The sequence below is a fragment of the Delphinus delphis genome, chromosome 6 (genome assembly GCF_949987515.2).
Source record: "Delphinus delphis chromosome 6, mDelDel1.2, whole genome shotgun sequence".
Classification (NCBI taxonomy): Eukaryota; Metazoa; Chordata; class Mammalia; order Artiodactyla; family Delphinidae; genus Delphinus; species Delphinus delphis.
The window spans coordinates 5,957,684-5,970,179 of NC_082688.1; the positions used below are offsets into that span (position 1 = coordinate 5,957,684).

The following is a 12,496-nucleotide window of genomic DNA, read 5'->3' on the forward strand; positions in this document are numbered from 1 at the left end:
ACCGTGTGAGCAGAGCCTTCTGGGCGGAGGCTGTCAAGTGAATGAACGGCACCCCCTGCAGAACCAAGCCCACCAGAAGCTGATCCTCAACCACAGCCGGCAGAGCAACAGCGCTCAGCAGACGTCCGCCACGTGCAGACACATGCCGGGCGCTTGTCTGCCGGGCCAGGGTGGGATCTGAGGCTGCAGCAGGGATTGCCCAGCCCCCCTGCCCCCAGCACCAGTCAGCCTGGACAGCACCTTCAACCACCAGTGGCCGCTCTGACCCTGACCCACACCATAGACCCTTATAAGGAAGCCCCAAACGGAAACCCCAAGCTGGAGCAGTTTAGGAAGAGGGGCCCGATATCAAGGAAAGGGCCAAGCACAATATGTGAGCGAGGGGGAGAATACACATCCTCTGAGCCCGTGCAACATAAACCCAGAGGTGCTAACAGGTGACAGCTGTCTACACTCGAGCGCTTCCTATGCGCCACCGCACAGCTAAGCACTTCCGTGCACACTGTCACTTGAAACCCTCAACAGCCAAACCGCAGATCCTACTATCATCACCCCTTTTGCAGAGACCCAGAGAGATGAAGTCCCGCTGTCCATGGTCACCCAGCCACCAGGCCAGGAATCAGATGAGCTATGAAGATGCCCCAAGGTAAAGACCCCACAAGGGGCCCCTGGGCAGTCCGTGCCATGCCACTCGCTTCTAAGGAGGAAGCAGCTTTTCTCCTGCATCGTCAGAACCCAGCTGCAGCCCCCCACCTCTCCACTGGGCCATGAGAGGGAGGGGGTGTGCCGACGGCCCTGCAGCATCCTCGGGGTGCTCTATCCTCTCCCTGTCCCCTCCCCTCCCCCGGATGCGGCTGGTTTGGCCCTGTGCGGGACCCTGGCCGGCTGCCCCCGGGAGCCAGTGCTGAAGCCAGGAGTACTCGCAGCTGTCCCAGATACACATCAGAACCAGAAACAAACATTGTTGCCTAGCAACACCACCTCGCCCCAGCATCCCTGGGCTGAATCATGGGACCAGAGCCACTAGGCACTCTCTGGCCACCATCGCCTGTCCAACCCTTTCACTTCTCAGGCGGGAAGACTGAGGCCCAGAGAGGGGAAGGGTCTTGCTCGGGTTCATTCAGAGAGTTGGGGGCAAGGCTGGGATGGGACCCTAGGTCTTTTGCTACCTGATGTCACACACAGCCGGAGCCCATGTCTTCTGTCTCCTAGACAGTTTCGGCACAGTCCTGGGCACAGGAGATGCTCAATAAATCCTGCGGACTTCAATTCTGAATTCACAACTCAGATGGTCCTTTCACAAACAGCAGTCCCACAGGGTAAGAGGCACCCGATAACCATTCCCAGTCTTGGACTCAGCCATTGGCTTTCAGGGCTATACCCCAAGGAAATGACCCAGGAGATAAAGAGAAGCATTTGTGCAAAAATGTTCCAACAGCCCCATTTATTACCGCCCAAAACTGGCAACGGAGCATCTGCCCCAAACAGAGAAAGCTTAGCAACGATGAGGGCTGAACGCCCTGGAATGTTATCTTGCCCTTTAAATGGAAAGCAATGACGTGGGCCAGGATGAATCTAGAAAATGGGTAAATGTGGAAAAATATCAATGATAAGGGCAGAATGGAAGAGGCACTCCATGTAATTCTCTGGAAGCATCTACAAGAACACCCTGGAAGGGGTCGTGGACACAGGTGGGTGGTTTAGAGTTTCATGGGTACTCAAGCTCCTACTATGTTTTCTTTGCGTTAGGACTTTCTGACTCCGGAGGTCAAGGCTCCCTGAGTTCAGAATATCCTCTAGAATCTCCAGAAAGAGCAGTGGCCTGCCCGACCTCGGCCCAGAAGCCAGATATGTGTGTGTCCACGTGTTCTCATGTCTGCATCTCTGCTGTGTCTGTGTGCAAGTCCACATGTGTGTGTATCTGTGTTTGTGTCAGTGTGCGTGGCCGTGTGTCTATGTGTGTCTGTCTCTGTCTGTGCGCCTGTCCATGTGTATTCATGTCTATATGTGTCCATGCATGTCTGTCTATGTCTGTGCATGTCTATGTGTGTCTGTGGGTGTGTGGGTGTGCACGTTAGGGCCCAGCCCGGGAAGTGAGGTCAGGATCCCAGTTCCCCACACCCCATGGCTTCTGTTTCCCCCTCAAGGCACTAGGCATGATGCCACTCAACACACCCACCTCCAGGATGGCCAACAGGAGAAGAGGGCCACCCCCCAACCCGAACAGAGATGCAGGAGGCCTCAGAGGCTCGGCCACGCTGTGGTTCTCAACCCTGATTGCACCAGAGTTACCGAGGAGCTCTGAAGAAGCACCAGTACTGGAGGTCTGTTGGTGACCCTGACCGCAGCCCTTGGCCAAGGTTGGCACAGGTTCGGGAGAGAGAGGCCCCGGGCACCCCGAATAGGTTCAGGCCTTCCCCCATCTAAGGACAGAGAAGGGGGCCACCACAGAAGAGGGGGCAGCTCAGCCAGGCAGAAGGAGCACAGAATCTGGAGGTAGACGAACACCCACGACTCATCAGAAGGAGTTCTCAAGCTTCCAGAACGGCAGCTTTGAAGCTGAGCCCTGGGGGTCCCTCGGAGAAGGAAGAGGAAGAGACAGAGGAGGTAGAGGGGAAGGGGAGAAGACAGACAGCAAAGCTACCCCCGCACCACCACTGCTCCCTGCGTGTTTCCCATGGGTTTTTAAAAACCTGCATCTTCTGTCTGAACGGCTGTGGGACTAAGGGGAACCATGTGTCCGGCAGAAAAGGGAGCTTTGTTCTGCGTGGGGAAGCTATCAGATGCCACAGGGAGAGGCCCAAAGAACCTCGGAGACCCAGAGCCCGCAAATGAAGCGTCAATACAATCAAAGGTCTGTGAGGTTATTCACCATCGCCAGCAAGTGGAAACAGCCCAAGGGTCCATCAACTGGTGACTAAATCGACAAAAGGTGCTCTATCCAGGCAACGGAATATTATTCAGCCACAAAGAGGACCAAAGCCCTGACCCCTGCTCCAACATGCAGGCGCCTCAAAAACACGATGCTAAGTGAGAGCAGCCGGACACAGAAAGCCACAGAGCGCACGATTCCATCTACGTGAGACGTCCCGAACGGATCAATCCAGAGACAGAGAGCAGATGAGTGGTTGCCGGGGGCTGGGCTGGGGTCGCGCAGGGATGGCAAGCGGCTGCCAATGAGTGTGGGGATTTCTTTTGTGCAGGAGGGTGCTGGAAATGTTCTAAAGTTAATTGTGGTGACGGTTGCACAACTCAGAATTTACTTAAAAACACAGAATTGGAAAGCATGCCATTTATATCTCAATAAAGCTTTTCCACTGAAAAGAGTTGGTGGGAATTAAATAACACATAGGATGATGATAGTTTTTGAAAGCTGGAAATGATGCGTTAGTTTACAGCAGCAGGAGGAAAATGCCGTCGAAGTGATTTTCCACCACTGACAACGTACTAAGCATCGCACATCCGTCACTGTATCTTGAGAACAGGGTTTCAACCTCGTCCACTTCACAGATGGAGAAACGGTCCAAGAGGAACCAGCGGCCACCTGAGGCCACACGACTAATACAGAACCAGCCGGGATCCACACTCGGGTCTGACGAACTCCAGGCTCTGAGCCCTTCCCCCCAGCCCCACCCTCCAGGCATATTTTCCCACCTCACGTACGTGAACTCCTGGAATCTCAGAAATCTCAAGAGAAAGCCGTAAGCCAGCACGAAGTGGAGGGGGCCAGGGGAGAAGGGACAGAGCAAAACTCAGGATGGCAGAAGCAGCTCTCACAGATTTACGGCTCCCGGCTGATCTATTAACGCATCACAAGGAGGGGTGAACAAATGGGAAATGCGGTGTGTGCCATTTCAGGAACAAACCATAAATAAACAAGCACCCGCCAGGCGGCTGCCCAGGCAAGGAGCCAGGACCAGGCTTTCTGCGGAGAGATGCAGGCTCCCCAGACGACCACTCCCTCCCACACCTACGACCTGGGCTGCAGAGACACCACAGGGTGCACGGATGGGGGCAGCACAGCGCCAGCCCAGCCCCAGGACCCCAGCCGCGTGCAGGCGTGCAGGCTTCGAGGACGGGAGGGCGCACCAAACAGATGTTCTGAGAGGTAGAGACCCACGTGTGGGTGTCAGGAGTGGGATCTCGCACAGCAGGCTGCTCTGAGACCTCCTCCATCTGGAACTTCTCAAAGGCCCCGCCAGGGCTGAGGTCACCGGCCAGAGCTGCCCCCTCGCCACAGCCCCACTCCTCGAGGGTCAAGGGTCCCAGGAGTCTGAGGCCTTCTTGTCTGGAACCACCCCACCTGACACCCCTGCCTGGGGAGGTGCAGCCAGGCTTTGAAGGATGCCCAAGCACCTCCTCCCTTTCTGCCCACTCTCAGGTTCCCTGAAAGCCCCGCTGCCAGACACCTGGTCCGCGGAGCCGGCAAGGACGGCGCACGCGTCTCGTTCAGGAGGCTGTCTCAACCGTGGCATCACTCTTTCCTAGCTGAGTGACCACAAGCAGGTCACCCCACATCGTTGAGCCTCAGTTCTGCTCAGTTCTGCTCTGCTGAGCAGATGGAAGGCGATCCTGCGCGCAGCGCCCCTCGGCCGTGCGTGAAGCGCTGCGTGCGTGTTATTTCAGAGGCCTTCCCCCTCTGAAGGGCATCCGTGCTCCCTTAAAGGTCAATGGCCAAAAGTGCCGTGTGTGTAATCGGATTGCATGCCCCTGGGGGTGTCCACAGGGTCCCATACACTGGCCGGGTCACTGCACCTGGAGGTCAGTTTCCTCAAACCCCAAGCTCTGTCCATCCCCAGACCCAAGGCCCCGCAACCGGGGTTACCTGTCGGTGACGGGTGGCACAGGGAGGGAGTCCTTGGCCCAGGTGACCAGGGGGGGTGGAGAGCCCTGGGCTTCGCAGTCCAGGGTCACCTCGTCACTGGCCTTGGCTGTGACACTCAGCGGCTTGTCTGCATCACATGACCCGTTCACAAGGATCCTGGGCTTGGCTGTAGGTAGAATCATGCAGGGGGTGTGAACAGAGCAGGGAGTCCGGGGTCGCGGCCCAGAGGGGACCAGCACGGCTCCCCCAGGAAGCCGAGGTGGCAGTGCCACCCCAGAGATGCAGAAGGTGGGTGGGCTCTATTATAATGGCAGAGTGTAGGTTTCAGGGTGGGCTCGGATCCAATGGTTTCCCCTAGTCATACCCCACCCCACATGTCTACCCCATCCTCCCGCTGGAAGCTCATCTTGCTTTGATGACCCTGACATGGTCCCTCCTGCCCCAGTGTCCCCCTCTTGCTTCTCTCCATCCTGCTTCCCTTCCCTGGGGACCTTCTGGCAGGTTCTGTCCTCCCTCTCCTCTCTCTCCCTTATTCTCAGGAATAAACGGGATTAACCATCAGATGATGCCCAGTCTCCCTTTGTGCCAAGGGCCCCGGGGAAACACTGGTTCCAAACAGTTCAACACACAGTTAGTTATTTAATCACAGCTGTGATGGGCACTAAGAAAGGGACATTCCAGAGAGTTCACAGCAAGGCGATTTGACACAGCCTCAGAGATCAGAGAACTGAGATCTGACTGACAGGAGAAGTAGGCTGGACCAGGGAAGGGAAGGGCAGTCCAACAGAAGGAACTGCACATGCAAAGGCCCTGAGGCAGGATGGATCATTTAAGAAACTGAAAGGAGGCCAAAGGGTCTGGGCACAAAGCGCTGGGGAGAAAGGTGGGCGAAGGGGGCTGCCAGGATGGGAGGGGGGCCAGTGTAGGGCCTTGGGTCTTTCCAGCCTTGTTCATGTGACACTTTCCCCCCATCCGGTGGCAAAGGGCTGAGTTGGAACCTCTCTTAGAGCATGCCCACACTACAGGGGACAGTGCTCTGAAGGACAGCTTTGGTCTACATGCCCTTCAGACGTGAGGAATTTAGAGGCAGGGTTGATGAGATGCAAGGAGGATGCAGGTGAGGTCAGACTGTCCATGCCCCTGCCTCAGTACCTGGCAAGCCCCTCTCCCAGGACAGGGGTGGCCCTCACTCACTGTTGACAGAAAGCTGCATCTCCTGGCTGGAGAAGCCCACGGCGTTGGTGGCTGTGCAGACATAGGCCCCTGCATCCTGGGCAGATGGCCGGGCGATGACCAGGGTACCATCCTTGCTCACATTGTAGTGGGGATCCCTGGAGGCCAGGGCATTGGTTTCCTGTGGTAGAGTCACAGATGGCATCAGCAGAGCCCCCACCCCACGGCGATTTGCATCATTCCTCTCCCCATGATGCACTGGGCCTACCTCTCTGGTTACCTTTGTGGTAACAGGCTTCACCTACCTTGGTCCAGGTAATGGTAGGGGTGGGCACTCCTGAGGCTACACAGGGGAGAGAGGCTGGAACGCCTTCATTGGTGATATGGTGGGTGGCCGTGGGCTGGATTCTAGGTGGCACTTTTAAAAACAAACCAGTTTCATAAACCAAAGTTCATAGCAGCATTATTCACAACAGCCCAAAGGTGGAAACAATCCAAACAGAGGGGATGGATAAACCGAGTGTGGTGTGTCCATATGGAATATTATTCAGCCTTAAAAATGAATAAGCATCTGACACACGTTACAGCATGGAGGAACCTTGAAAATGTTACCCTAAGTGAAATAAGCCAGACACAGAAGGACAAATGCTGTGTGATTCCACTTACACAAGATACCTAAAACAGGCAAATTCATAGAGACAGGAAGCAAAAGGGTGGTGGCCAGTGGCTAGGGGAGGGGGAAATGGGGAATTGGCGGGTACAGAGTTTCAGTTTGGGAAGGTGAAAAAGTTCTGGAGATGGACGGTGGTGATGGTTGTGAAACCGTGCCGTACAGGGTTAAAAAAACCCATCCTGAAACTGTGCCCCATGGGATTAACAGAAATTCCTGGCTTGTCTTACAGCTTGCTAAAAACCCCTCTGCTTGAGCCCCGCCTTCACTTAGCAAGTTCCCTTAATTGTTTTGTTGCAAATTGCAGACCCTCCAAGCTTCATGTAGCCTAAATAATAAGATGTTTGTCTGAGTTGTTTTCCAGGAACTTGGTGTCTAGTTCGAGCTCAAGCCAGCTAAGACTGGTTGGGACCACAGACCCTAAAACTGGGCCTGCACAGGTATCTGGTGAATGACATTTTGACATCAGAGGGCCAAAGACCCCACCCTCAGATCATGCTAGGCGCTTCCATTTTTGAACATGCATCCCAGGAAGAAGGATGTAACCCAGATACGCCTGCACAGAACACTAATTACCTCACCTTTTCCCTACCTGCGATCACCTTTCCCCACGCCTAAGACCACCCTGCTTCCTTATCCCGTAAATACCCCAAGCCCCCGGCCTTTGGGGAGGTGGACCTGAGGCTTGCTCTCCTGTCTCCTCGCTTGGCTGCCTTGTGAACACATCCTTTCTCCGCCGCAAACCTCGGCGTCTCAGCCCTTTGGCTTGCTGTGCGTTGGGCAAACGAACCTGGTGGCGCAACAATGTGAGTGCCACTTACGGCACTTCATTTATGCCACCAAACTGTAGACTTTAAAATGGTTAAAATGGCAAGTTTTATATTATGTATATTTTATCATGATCGTTAAAATATTTTTATTTTTTGGCCGTGCCATGTGGCATGTGGGGTCTCAGTCCCCCGACCAGGGATCGAACCCGTGCCCCCTGCGGTGGAAGCACAGAGTCTTAACCACTGGACTGCCAGGGAAGTCCCTATTTTATCATGATTTAAAAAAAAAAACAAAACAATTTTAACAGAAGAAGACAGCCACCACTGCTGTAAATTCATGCCCCAGACATAGGGCAGCCTGTGTTTAGGAACCAGCTGTGCCGTTTCTTAACTGTGGGACTTTGGATAAACCACTTAATCTTTTGGTACCCGTACTCCTTGGTCAGCTAAAAAGCTAAATTAACCCTAATTCCCTGCTCACTCTCTGGGGATGGACGGATGAGAAACGGCAGAAAATAGTGTTCACAGGACACAGTGAACTTGAAAACAAGTGCAAAATCTGTCCTGGGCGCCATCCAGAGCTGCAGGCATTAAAACAGGGCGGGAGTGGGGGATGTCTCCAAGAGGAGCAAGGGAGGGGGAAACGGGCATGGAAAAACCAGAACCGGGAGGGAAAGCCAGAGGCCAAGGGCTCTGACGGTAACACTCAGCTCCTTTAGGGTGGGAAATGCCCTTCTGGATTTTCCCAGGTGGCAAAAGCCAGCAAGTCGATTAGCGTTTGTTGAATGGAAATGAAATTAGCCAAGAGAGACGGGCTCGATGGCCACTGCACAGAGGAGGCTGTGCGGCAGGGTGGGAAGTTAGGGCGTGAGGCTTTCTACAGAGGCAGCCTCTGCTGATCCTGTGACTTGGTGAGTTACCTCCATCCCGGAGCCTCAGCTTCCTTAACGTCACAGAAGCGTGGAGTCTTTTAAACCCACCTCTTGGAGCAGTTAGGGAAATTAAGTGAAACCTGCACACAACCTCTCAGAGGTCTGGCACATGACACATGCCCAACCTTTGATCGCTCTTATTAATTGGAATTACGAGGAGACAGGACAGCTGGGTTCTAAACCCAGCCTCTTCTGCACCTCAGTTTTCCTCTACAAAACGGGGAATGATGGGTTCTTCCCACTCATCCCTCGGGGTTTTAATAGAACAAGTGAAACAAACAAACAAAAAGAGGATATTAACATATGCGGTAAATGACAAAACATAACCAGACTTAGTTTAAACTTCTTGTTTTACGTTAAAAAGAACAGTGGTACCTGGTTGGGTGGGTGAAGGGAAACAGGGACTCTCCAACGCTGTGGGTGGGAAAGTAACTGGGCAAAATACACGAAAAGCCCTAAAAATGTGCAAGCTCTGTGAGTCAAAACTCAATTCCACAACCATAGTTTATCCTAGGGAAAGAATTGGTCACGTGGGCAGAGGCGGAGCATGAAGATTTTTTTGTTGCCGGACGCGCAGGCTCAGCGGCCATGGCTCACGGGCCCAGCCGCTCCGCGGCACGTGGGATCTTCCCGGACCGGGGCACGAACCCGTGTCCCCTGCATCGGCAGGCGGACTCTCAGCCACTGCGCCACCAGGGAAGCCCAAGCATGAGGATGTTTATCCCCAGGTGTTCATGCTGGTGAGAAACAGGACACTAGGGGACAGGTTAGACACTCCTGGCTCAGCCAAACAGGGGACATGCAGCCTTGAACCACTGCTTCTGAGTATTACTGACAGAAAAGAGTCATAAAATATTGTCACAAGAAACACTCAGGTTGCAAGACAGTAATATTACCTGGTTCCAGTTGGTTTCTAACTATTTCTATGTATGTGTACACAAAGGATTTATACCTAATTTATATAAAGAATATATATCATGCAAAAATAATTTATATACAACATATCTAAAGAGTATATATAATGTATATATTATATAAATATATACAGTGTGTGTATACGTACATGTGCAAACTCATGTGTGTATAAAGTATGAAAGATACACACCCAAACGTAAAATTATTCTGGTTCTTCTTAGCTACTAGTATTAAGGGAGGTTGCTTTTTGTTTGGTTGGTTTTGTTTTGGCGTTTTTTTTTTTTTTTTTTGGAGGCGGGGGGTTGTCCAATCTCTAAATTTCCTACAGTGAATATATACTATTTGTGCAATTTGTTTAAACAGAGATGTTCAAGGTCAAGCTCCCCCCGGGTGCCCTCCCCCATCGCATCCTGCCCCCACCACCCCGGGACTCACCCTGAACAACCAGCTGCACGTCCCTGTGCTGAGAGCCGGCCGTGTTGCTGACCAAACAGGTGTACCTCCCTGCATCCTCCAACAGTGCCTGGTCAAGGTGGAGACTGCCATCTGCTCGGACGGAATGCTGGCTGCCCGGTGGGAGCTGGTGAGGGCGAGGAAGCACCAGCTTGGGCCGAGGGCCCCACTCAGAGCCAGCTGAGAGAGAGCACCCCAGAAACCTCACCGCCCACCAGGCCAGCAGGGAGCAGCCTGGCCCAAGAGGCCAGGGGTTTGGAGAGGGTGGGGGAATCTGGGGGGGGCGGTGATGCTCCTACCCCTTTCCTGATATTCATCCACCCCCCCGCAGACCCTCAGGGCCAGGTGGGCCCGACCCCCGGCCCCCCGCTGACCCCACTCTCTCAGGGCCAACTGGTCCAGGGCAAGACACCTGACCCGAGGGGACTGATGGGAGCCTCCCCCAGGAGTGCAGGGTTGGAGCCAGAGCCTTTACGAAGTCGGGGCTGAAGCTCCAAGGCCCTCGCACGCTGAGGCCACAGAGAGGAAGGACAACCCGTCTGTGGGGAGAGAACAGAGCCATGCAGAGCGGAGCAGAGGTGTGGCCGCATCAGATGCGGTCCCAGAGAGAGAAGCAGAGAAAGCCACTCCTGATGGGTGCCCACGTCTGTCCCCATCAGGACCGGGGTGGGGCAGGTGGCGCTGGTCCAGAATGGGACCTGGGGCAACCTCTATAAAGATGTCCAGCCGGTCCATCCTTGGTGAGGGGCTCCAAAACCTTTCCACCAGGCCTGAGCCCGCTTTAAGCCTCCCTGTCCCTGTTCCACGAACCCAACCGCACATTCTGCACTCCGAACCGGGAGAGGCTCCTGGGCTGTCTCGGTACCAGGCCCTTTCAGGCTGAGTGAGCTCGAGGGGGGCTGTGCTCCTCGCACTCGGCAGCTGGCCAAGCGCAGGTCCACCCAGTATCCCCACGGAACTAAACGAGCTCTGTGTCTCCAGCCACTTCCTGTCCTGGTGTGGACAAGGCCCAGGGCCACCCCTCCCCACGTGCCCGTCGGATTCTACTAAGGAAGGCTCCTCACTGCCCCAGCCTCCGTGCCCAGGCACAGTCCTCCTCAGGGTCACATCTAATCACACAGGCTTTGCCTCGGCGGGGCCTCCCTGCTCCGGGAGCTGGACCCTGTCTGCACCGCATCAGGGACCGGAACAACAGGCCCGGGACCAGGGCAGCCACCTGGTCATATAGTCACTGCCTCTCCGGGTGTCCAGCGTCTGCTGTCTGCTGGGACAAGGGCACCTCTTCTATAGCTTCCAGGACACAAGGACCGCGGGATGTCTGAGGATAGGCCAGAAGGATGGAGGAAAAGGGAGAGGCGAAGGAGTGAATGGCAGAAAGGAAATAGAGGGAAAAAAAGAAAACCAAATGCATGGGAATGGGCGGAGCAGCCCCTGTGCACCCAGCAGTGTGCCAGGGAGCCGGGCAGATGCTCAGCCACTCGGGTCACGTCTCTGCCCTGGAGTCATCCGAACGGGGGTGACGAATGCATTGCGTCTGTGCCCCCGCCCACAGCACTAACGATGCACAAGCCCCTCTGGCCAAGGACTCTAGAGGGGGAAGGATGCTATCAGTGCGTTGTCAGAGAAGGTTCTGGAAAGAAGCAGGAAGGAAGAGGACATTCCGAAACAGGGGAACCGCAAAGCAGAGACCGAGGTGTGAACGTGACAGCGCCCTCCTCCCCTGCACCCAGAGGGGCCCTGCACTCACGGGCTGGCCGGCCTTGAGCCAGCGCCTCTCGGGGCGGGGCCTCCCAGCCAGGATGATGCAGGGCAGGGACACGGGCTGCCCCTCCAGCACCCGGACGGTGGAGGCACTGCTGGCGATCTGTGGAGGTGCTATCGGGAGAGGAGACAGTGTGGGTACACGAGACTCCTGTGGGTGGGCATCCGGGGGACAGAGGCCCCCACTCCCCACTGTCTCCTCCCCAGGGAACCAGTGGAAGCATCAGGATTGGGGACCCTAAAGGGTCAAAGGGCACACTTCTTGGGGCACACTGCCTAGGAAGTAGGGGTCCAGATGCTCCTCCTGGAGAACCTGGCTGTGGACACACCTGTCCCAAAGGATGGGCAGTCATGGGGGGGAGGGTGTCTCTGAGGGTGCCTGGTGTCCCCCCCCAAACCCTCCTCTCCAGATCCACCAGCGAACCATGTCCAGTCACAAGGAGGTGGGCCTCTGCCTGGACCTTCCCGAAGACATTTTGAGCTTCACAGACATACGGGGCCTGGTCTTCAGGAATCACACCTGAGGGGCAGGAAAGAGGCAGGCCTGACTGTCAGAGCACATCACGGCTCCAGCCCCCACAGGCTCCAGCTCCCCAGGTGCAGACGCGCCCTTGTCACAGTCTGGCCCTGCGGAGGTTAGGTAGGAGGGCTGGGATGGCGGGGAGGAGAGGGCTGGGGGATACAGCCAGTCCTTGGAAGGGTGAGAAGGCCTCAGCTTGTTCATGGGTAGCATGGGGATAACTTATCAATAACTGCACGCTGTAGTGTGACTGGGAGGGGTCAATAGAAATGCAAATACAGCCCTCAGCACCGGCCTGGCACACAGTAAATAGGAGCCGTAGGAGTGACGCTGATGATGGTGGTGAGGACGATGGTGGTGATGGTGAGGATGGTGGTGATGGTGATGGTGAGGACGGTGAGGATGATGGTGAGGATGGTGATGGTGGTGAGGATGGTGATGGTGAGGATGGTGAGGATGGTGGTGATGGTGAGGATG

At 55.2% G+C, this 12,496-nt stretch overlaps 1 protein-coding gene across 1 annotated transcript in view; it reads right to left on the minus strand.

The window, feature by feature from the left end:
- Positions 1–12,496, minus strand: part of HMCN2 (hemicentin 2) — a 149,894-nt gene that overhangs the window by 85,660 nt on the left and 51,738 nt on the right. The window contains exons 17-22 of the mRNA XM_060013970.1: positions 11,924–12,019; positions 11,486–11,613; positions 9,721–9,865; positions 6,304–6,416; positions 6,020–6,179; positions 4,826–4,991 (exon numbers count right to left, since the gene is read on the minus strand). Of these exons, the coding sequence (XP_059869953.1) occupies positions 4,826–4,991; positions 6,020–6,179; positions 6,304–6,416; positions 9,721–9,865; positions 11,486–11,613; positions 11,924–12,019 (808 nt within the window). The remainder of the gene's footprint in view (positions 1–4,825; positions 4,992–6,019; positions 6,180–6,303; positions 6,417–9,720; positions 9,866–11,485; positions 11,614–11,923; positions 12,020–12,496) is intronic.